This window comes from Dermochelys coriacea, chromosome 14 (genome assembly GCF_009764565.3).
Source record: "Dermochelys coriacea isolate rDerCor1 chromosome 14, rDerCor1.pri.v4, whole genome shotgun sequence".
Lineage (NCBI taxonomy): Eukaryota > Metazoa > Chordata > Testudines > Dermochelyidae > Dermochelys > Dermochelys coriacea.
In genome coordinates this window covers 32,505,434-32,514,623 of record NC_050081.1, presented here as the reverse complement: position 1 = coordinate 32,514,623, position 9,190 = coordinate 32,505,434, and the positions used below count along the sequence as shown (strand labels likewise).

Below are 9,190 nucleotides of genomic sequence, written 5' to 3'. Positions count from 1 at the left end.
AAACTTCACAAACTTCTCAAAGAATCAATCCTGAAGCACTTAGAGGAGAGGAAAGTGATCAGGAACAGTCAGCATGGATTCACCAAGGGAAGGTCATGCCTGACTAATCTAATCGCCTTTTATGATGAGATTACTGGTTCTGTGGATGAAGGGAAAGCAGTGGATGTATTGTTTCTTGACTTTAGCAAAGCTTTTGACACGGTCTCCCACAGCATTCTTGTCAGCAAGTTAAGGAAGTATGGGCTGGATGAATGCACTATAAGGTGGGTAGAAAGCTGGCTAGATTGTCGGGCTCAACGGGTAGTGATCAATGGCTCCATGTCTAGTTGGCAGCCGGTGTCAAGTGGAGTGCCCCAGGGGTCGGTCCTGGGGCCCGTTTTGTTCAATATCTTCATAAATGATCTGGAGGATGGTGTGGATTGCACTCTCAGCAAATTTGCGGATGATACTAAACTGGGAGGAGTGGTAGATACGCTGGAGGGGAGGGATAGGATACAGAAGGACCTAGACAAATTGGAGGATTGGGCCAAAAGAAATCTAATGAGGTTCAATAAGGATAAATGCAGGGTCCTGCACTTAGGATGGAAGAATCCAATGCACCGCTACAGACTAGGGACCGAATGGCTCGGCAGCAGTTCTGCGGAAAAGGACCTAGGGGTGACAGTGGACGAGAAGCTGGATATGAGTCAGCAGTGTGCCCTTGTTGCCAAGAAGGCCAATGGCATTTTGGGTTGTATAAGTAGGGGCATAGCGAGCAGATCGAGGGACGTGATCGTTCCCCTCTATTCGACACTGGTGAGGCCTCATCTGGAGTACTGTGTCCAGTTTTGGGCCCCACACTACAGGAAGGATGTGGATAAATTGGAAAGAGTACAACGAAGGGCAACGAAAATGATTAGGGGTCTAGAGCACATGACTTATGAGGAGAGGCTGAGGGAGCTGGGATTGTTTAGTCTGCAGAAGAGAAGAATGAGGGGGGATTTGATAGCTGCTTTCAACTACCTGAAAGGGGGTTTCAAAGAGGATGGCTCTAGACTGTTCTCAATGGTAGCAGATGACAGAACGAGGAGTAATGGTCTCAAGTTGCAATGGGGGAGGTTTAGATTGGATATTAGGAAAAACTTTTTCACTAAGAGGGTGGTGAAACACTGGAATGCGTTACCTAGGGAGGTGGTAGAATCTCCTTCCTTAGAGGTTTTTAAGGTCAGGCTTGACAAAGCCCTAGCTGGGATGATTTAACTGGGACTTGGTCCTGCTTTGAGCAGGGGGTTGGACTAGATGACCTTCTGGGGTCCCTTCCAACCCTGATATTCTATGATTCTATGATTCTATGATTCTATGATTCACTCCTCTGATGGTTAAAAACCTTCGTCTGATTTCAAGTCTAAACTTCCTGGTGGCCAGTTTATACCCATTTGTTCTTGTGTCCACATTGGTGCTGAGGTTAAATAATTCCTCTCCCTCTCCTGTATTTATCCCTCTGATATATTTATAGAGAGCAATCATATCTCCCCTCAACCTTCTTTTAGTTAGGCTAAACAAGCCAAGCTCCTTAAGTCTCCTTTCATAAGACAAGTTTTCCATTCCTCGGATCATCCTAGTAGCCCTTCTCTGTACCTGTTCCAGTTTGAATTCATCCTTTTTAAACATGGGAGACCAGAACTGCACACAGTATTCTAGGTGAGGTCTCACCAGTGCCTTGTATAACGGTACTAAAACCTCCTTATCCCTACTGGAAATGCCTCTCCTGATGCATCCCAAAACCACATTAGCTTTTTTCACAGCCATATCACATTGGCAGCTCATAGTCATCCTATGATCAACCAATACTCCAAGGTCCTTCTCCTCTTCCATTACTTCTAATTGATGCGTCCCCAACTTATAGCTAAAATTCTTGTTATTAATCCCTAAATGCATAACCTTACACTTCTCACTATTAAATTTCATCCTATTACTATTACTCCAGTTTACAAGGTCATCCAGATCCTCCTGTATAATATCCCGATCCTTCTCTGAATTGGCAATACCTCCCAGCTTTGTATCATCTGCAAACTTTATTAGCACACTCCCACTTTTTGTGCCAAGGTCAGTAATAAAAAGATTAAATAAGATTGGTCCCAAAACCGATCCCTGAGGAACTCCACTGGTAACCTCCCTCCAACCTGACAGTTCGCCTTTCAGTAGGACCCATTGCAGTCTCCCCTTTAACCAATTCCTTATCCACCTTTTGATGTTCATATTGATCCCCATCTTCTCCAATTTAACTAATAATTCCCCATGTGGCATGGTATCAAATGCCTTACTGAAATCTAGGTAAATTCGATCCACTGCATTTCCTTTATCTAAAAAACTGTTACTTTTTCAAAAAAGGAGATTAGGTTGGTTTGGCACGATCTACCTTTTGTAAAACCATGTTGTATTGGATCAATTGAATCAATCTAGTTGCCTGGATCAATGTCTATAGTTACACTAGAATATGTATGCCCGTGGCAATGGACACAGTTCAGTGAATGGTGGGTCTTTCCGTTCCCTCCTAGGCCGGACAAAGACACCCCCGTGACTCTTCTTTTATACACTGATGCAAACAAGTTTCGTATTGTCCCTCTGACATAGTTAGTGACTGCCCCCTGACGTAGTTTGTTATCACCCAGTACCTTATCAAAACAACTCTATCCATCTTACTGTCATCCTGACCTTATCTTTAAGGGGTCAGCATGTTTCTCTTATCTTTGGGGAGCATGCTTGTACCATTCTTGGTATTGGGGTGTTCTGGTACTATCCCTCTGGAATGTGTTTACGTGACTGGAGTGCTTCTGTTTTTGCAATGTTGGGAAATTTCATATATTGGAGAGTGAACCTGCCACCATTCAAGTTGCAATGGGGGAGGTTTAGATTGGATATTAGGAAAAACTTTTTCACTAAGAGGGTGGTGAAACACTGGAATGCGTTACCTAGGGAGGTGGTAGAATCTCCTTCCTTAGAGGTTTTTAAGGTCAGGCTTGACAAAGCCCTGGCTGGGATGATTTAACTGGGACTTGGTCCTGCTTTGAGCAGGGGGTTGGACTAGATGACCTTCTGGGGTCCCTTCCAACCCTGATATTCTATGATTCTATGATTCTAGCAGGCATGTTTTCTAACAGCCTGATTTCTGCTCACAGCCTGCCTTTGCTTTATAGGAGCAGGGCCTGACTTCTGCTCAGACCTTAGGCCTTATGTCTCAGGCTCTTTCTACTACAGCCACTAATGTTGCAATCAGGCTGTTCTACGATTTGGTTCTCAGTGGTTATACTTTGGAATAGAGCACACCTAGCAGTAGGTAAGAAATGAGGAAAGATGTGATTATGCTCTCTAGGGTCACTAGAGGGCAGAGGAATGGAAAAGATATAGTGGTGTTGCCCAGTGGATAGCAGCCAAAGTGGAAGGGCAAGAAAGGAGATGTTATGTTGCCAAATGACCATCTGAGAGAAGTGGAAAGGGAGGTGAATTTGAATAACGGTATATAAATGGTGAGGAATGGGCCCTGAAGAGAAAAGGACCTCTGCAATATGTAATGAACTGTGGATAGTAGCAGATGTTGTGGAGTGAGAAATGGGTTGTTATACTAAATAATGGCCAGCAGGCGACATGAGTCAAGAACTGAAAGAGGCAGCTATGATAGCAAGAAGAATCCACTAGAGGACAGCAAAGAAACAGGCTGTCATGCTGGGAAATCAACACTAGATAGCAGAAGAGGAGAGGAACTGAGAGGGGGTGTTAGAAATACTGACTAGTGACCAATAGATTTTAGTAGCCAATACAATAATACTAGAAAAAGGGCCACTAGGTGGCAGCATATATTGACTATTAATAACTGGGCGGGGCAAGTACATTATAACAGGCCAACATCTTGGACAGGCACCTCCCAAGAATGGAAGATGGTGTTTGTTCATGATCTAAAATATTTTCCACATGGAATCATTAGACTTAATAAAAGATACAATTATACAAGTGACACTGTACAAGTCCCATTGGGAATTGTTAGCTACAAAGCTTTGGAGACAAACAATCAACCAAGTGGGAGAAAGGTTGAAGTGGGACCATACTGAAAACCATGAAGACCGAATACAGATATGAGAGAGCATTTACACTTTGTAAATCCAAGGGGAAGCTCATTTTCCAAAGGTAGATCAAATGCACCTGCTCATCCCTTCAGGTAACTGCAGGTCTCTTCACTGAGAAAACCCAGTTTCTGGAGAAAGAGGAGAGACGAGAACCTCAGCTGACTAAACTGAATCCTGGTGGCCATGCCCTGAGAAATAAGAGCTCATCGCTTCAAGCTCGGGCTGTGCTGTGGGTACAGGTGAGCACTGTCCTCCTGACTGCATTTCTATACTACTGCTAAACAGAGGCATGAATGTGCTTTATGAGTATTAGAGGTGGGTGAGGTAATTTTATTGGACCAGCTTCTGTTGGTGAATGAGAGAAGCTTTTGAACTACACAGAGCTTTTCTTTAGATTAATATATGTAGTTTTAGGTTCACCTTCCCACAGCAGTGCCAGTCAGCGTTCACAGCAGCATTTCACAGAGATGAAGCTTGAAATCCATGTCTTGTAACAAGTTCTCAGTTGGGGATCTCCCCCGCTGACACAAATGGAGCTACCTTGACTTACACCAGCTGGGGATCTGGCTGAGTGTGTGCCCCAATGGGGTGGCAAGTTGTGCTAGAATCTTACTAGCCCGGATCACATATGCCAGATTGTTTCTAGACTCCAAGTTCACGGACAGAATCTTCCCCCCCCCCCAGTGCCTTTCTTGTTCCTGTATTTTCATCCCACAATCATTATGGAGTGCAGAGGGTCACTCCCCAGTTAGGGTTGAATATGAACCTGGTTTTTCCCCTTCCTAAGATCCACCCTCCAAAGAGCTGTATTTTATTACTGCACCAGTTAACATCAGGCAACAGAAAAGGCATTGCCAGTCTCTGACAACATCACCATCACAACCAGAGGAACTAAGGGAGAATTTATACCACTTCAGAATTTATGGCATAAACTGATCTCTTGTGAGGGGGTGAAAATTATTCCTTCTCCTACAGGGCACTGAAATGCTGAATACACCAGGATATATGGTTAGACTAATTTCCATTCATTCTAACAGAAGATCATACCTAAGGGTACTAGACTGCACTGGAAATCTCAGTCCAAAATATTGGTTGATGTATTTATTGATTTTGACTCTGGTCATTGCCAGAGGTGAAATACAGCATTTAAGCATCATTGTTAAGCTCTAGTATGTTACTAGATGGGATATGACAGTAGATAAAGAAGTGGTCTGATCTGTCTTATCAATACTCAGCTACCAGAGAAATGGTCTATTATGACAGGTTTCATAGTAGCAGCCGTGTTAGTCTGTATTCGCAAAAAGAAAAGGAGTACTTGTGGCACCTTAGAGACTAACAAATTTATTAGAGCATAAGCTTTCGTGAGCTACAGCTCACTTCATCGGATGCATTTGGTGATGAAGTGAGCTGTAGCTCACGAAAGCTTATGCTCTAATAAATTTGTTAGTCTCTAAGGTGCCACAAGTACTCCTTATGGTCTATTATGTTAGTCATTGCTCTGATATGGGAGAAGGAGGTCTACATTGATATCAATGATCTATCCTCAGACTGAAACTCCTGGCACTTAGCTCTGAAGTCTACATTTAGTCTAAAACTTTCAGCCTGTAACCAAGAGAGGAAGGTGAGTTTCTGAATATTTATGCAATTAATTCATAAGACTTGATTAACTTTTAACTCTACGTTCTTCCAATTCAGTTGCACAGTTTGTTTTATTATTCCTAGACTCAACACATGACAGATAGAAACCAGAGAAACCAAACGACTGTCACAGAATTTATCCTCCTCGGATTCTGGGATCTCCCTGTCCTGAAAATTCTTCTCTTCCTCATGTTCCTAGTGATCTACATGGCAACCATGGTCGGGAACATCCTCATCACTGCACTAGTTGTGGCTGATCAGCACCTTCATAGCCCCATGTACTTCTTCCTGGGGAACTTGTCCTGCCTGGAGACCTGCTACACCTCGACCATCCTGCCAAGGGTGCTGGCCAGTCTCCTGACTGGGGACAAAACCATCTCAGTCAGTGGCTGTATCACACAACTGTATTTCTTTGGGTCTCTGGTGGCTACGGAATGCTGTCTCCTAGCAGCAATGTCTTATGATCGATATTTAGCGATATGTAAACCCCTGCATTATTCAACTCTTATGAATACCAGGTTTTGCCTTCAGTTGGCGGCTGGGTCATGGTTAAATGGTTGTTTGGCTACTGCAATCTTTGTATTATTCATGTCTCATTTAATATTCTGTGGCCCGAATGAAATTGACCATTTCTATTGTGATCTCATCCCATTGATAAAACTTTCCTGCAGTGACTCACACCTGATCATATTGCTGGATTTCGTACTGGCCTGTGTATTCACCCTGCCTCCATTCCTACTAACAGTGACATCCTATGTGTGTATCCTCACAACCATCCTAAGAATCCCTTCCACCACTGGGAGGCAAAAGGCCTTTTCCACCTGCTCCTCTCACCTCATCGTGGTGACGATTTACTATGGAACCCTAATGATTGTCTACATGCTACCGAAACGCGACACATTAAGCATCCTAAACAAAGTGCTCTCTCTTTGCTACACAGTCCTGACTCCCCTGGTTAACCCACTCATCTACAGCCTGAGAAACAGAGAGGTCAAGGAAGCCTTGAGCAAAGCAGTCAGTAAACATGTGGCTTTCAGAAAAACATGCAGAGAATCCTAGATTATAACTTAGCCTAAATCACCCAGGCAGCTTTGAAAAGCTCAGGCTATCAGCCTCCACTGAAAATCATTTGAAATCCCCCATTGAAAATCTCACCACTAATGTGAAAAAAATGGAGATGATCTGTATGGAGTTACTGAGACAGTGTTTGCAGTTCCGTGCTGTCTCCATGTAACAGAACATATAGGAAAGTGAGGTTGCGGACAGCTCTGTCACTCTCTCATGTTCAGCACTGACACACGCAATATGATGGTATTTTCCTCCATAGTCTTAACATTCACCCTCTGTGAGGAGCATGTACAGCGTCTGAAACTGCACAGAGCTGACATTGTGTAAGGCACAAAATCCACTAACGATCAAAGTAAATCCCTGTGTATATCCACTGTTCATTGTTTCTCTATGCTAGATACTTAAATCTTGTAATCAAATTCAGACAGTCTAATATAAACAAAACACAATGGGTGACATCATCATGTTTTTTGCTGCAGACCGTTTCTTATGCCCCTAAGGACACAATGGAGAATCCAGCTGGAGCTCAAGTCAGTGTTGTCCATCTAAGTGGAAGGACCAGGGAGGGAAGTGGCCATAACCATGGTCCCATCACAGAGTTTTTAACTGTGCAACAGGCAGAGTGGAGACCATTTTAACCAAGTTTTTATATCCATAAAAAGCAATTTCTGATCAAAATTAATGTTAGGACAATAAAAATACTAACTCCTGATGTAGCTGAGATGAGGATGTGAGCCTGGGGAATCTGCCACCCTTGAAATTGTGCTTATTGCCATCATATCCCTCTGCAAACAAACCACCTTCCCGACGCTCACACAGACCGGATGCAAACACCCAGGCAGGCCCCAGCAGTGACCTCTGGACACTTCACCAGGAACAGCTTCATAGCTCTTACATGGGCTAAGCCCAGCTGTGACCAGCTCCAGCAAAGCCATAGCATCAGGCTCACCAGGCCCTTGGAGGCAGGGAGATTGGGCAAACAATGAGGTTGTTCTCACAGCAAAGCAGTGTAAGAGACACCCCAGGTTGGAAAATTGAGGGGACACAGCTGTCCCTCTGTGCAGATTGTACCCCAAGTAATGTCACAGTATCTTAGTTCTTGCTTTATCTCCAGCACTTTTTTGATCCACTCTGCCATTTTCAGGGGGTTGATATCCCCTATCTTTGTGTCCTTATCTAGGGATTTTACTATTAGGTAATTTCCCCCCATTTCTTTTTCCTGCCCTCCTATTCTTCTTCTGACTCTACGCTTTTCTTTTTCCTTGCTTGCATCCACTCTTCTTCAGTGCTTCCCCTATCCTCATGGTCTAGCCTGGTTTCAGTTCATTTATCTCTTCCGTCTCACTCTGCCAGCCAGCCAGCAGCTCCTCTGTCAGCTCATGTGATAAATAAAGGTGTGAATAATAATAAAAATTCATGGGGGAATAGCTTCCTTTGATGGACCCCCAGCCAGCCAGTTTGCTGTAAAATCTCTCTTGGTAGCTGTTCTTTACTTGCTTTACCTGTAAAGGGTTAAAAAGTCCCCCAGGTAAAGAAAAATAAAGTGGGCACCTGACCAAAAGAGCCAATAGGAAGGAAGAACTTTTTAAAATTGGGAAATAAACTTTCCCTTTGTCTGTTGTTCTCTGGGCTGGAGGGACAGAGCAGCCATGCTATAAGCAGCTTAAGCCAGGTATGATTGCAAATGACCAGAGCATGCCTAGAACTACTTACCTGAATTCCAACTGTGTAAGTAGATCAGAATGTTTAGCTAGACGTGATTAGGGTTATTTCTTTTATTTCTTATTGGCTTGTGAACTTCTCTGTGGTAACCCCAGATGCTTTTGGTTGCTTGTAACCTTTAAGCTGAACCCTCAAGAAAGCTATTTTGGGTACTTGATTTTTGGATTTGCTCTTTTAAAATCTAGCAAAAACCTAAGTTCCAAGTGTATTTTCTTTCTTTTTGTTTTTAATAAAATGTACCCTTTTTAAGAACATGATTGGACTTTTGGTGTCCTAAGAGGTTTGTGCATGTTGTTTGATTAGCCACAGCTAATTTCCTTTGTTTTCTTTCTCAGCTCTTCCCCAGAGAGGGGCTGAAAGGGCTTGAGGGTACCCCACAGGGAGGAATTCCCAAGTGCTCCTGCCTGGGTTCCAAGGGGTTGGTTTTTTTTGCCTCTGGGTGGAGGCAGCATTTACCAAGCCAAGATCAGAGAAAAGCTGTAACCTTGGGAGTTTAATACAAGCCTGGAGTGGCGAGTATTAATTTTTAAAATCCTTGCAAGCCCCACTTCTACACTTGGAGTGACAGAGTTGGGATTCAGCCTTGACAGCCCACAGTCACCACTAAGACAACCCCTCTTCAGACCTTAAACACTTCCTGCCACACCCCATGGTCTTATATA

At 43.6% G+C, this 9,190-nt stretch overlaps 1 protein-coding gene across 2 annotated transcripts; it reads left to right on the top strand.

The window, feature by feature from the left end:
- The first annotated feature begins 5,485 nt into the window (after positions 1-5,485).
- On the top strand, positions 5,486-6,945 carry LOC119842512 (olfactory receptor 6B1-like). Of its 2 annotated transcripts, XM_038370775.2 has the most exons (2): positions 5,486-5,494; positions 5,850-6,945. In XM_038370775.2, the coding sequence occupies exons 1-2, from the start codon at positions 5,486-5,488 to the stop codon at positions 6,795-6,797; spliced, it is 957 nt and encodes a 318-aa protein (XP_038226703.1). In that variant the 3' UTR covers positions 6,798-6,945. The 2 variants fall into 2 exon arrangements, with proteins under 2 accessions (XP_038226703.1, XP_038226704.1); XM_038370776.2 differs by lacking the exon at positions 5,486-5,494 and having other exon boundaries at positions 5,817-6,945.
- Positions 6,946-9,190: the final 2,245 nt, after the last annotated feature.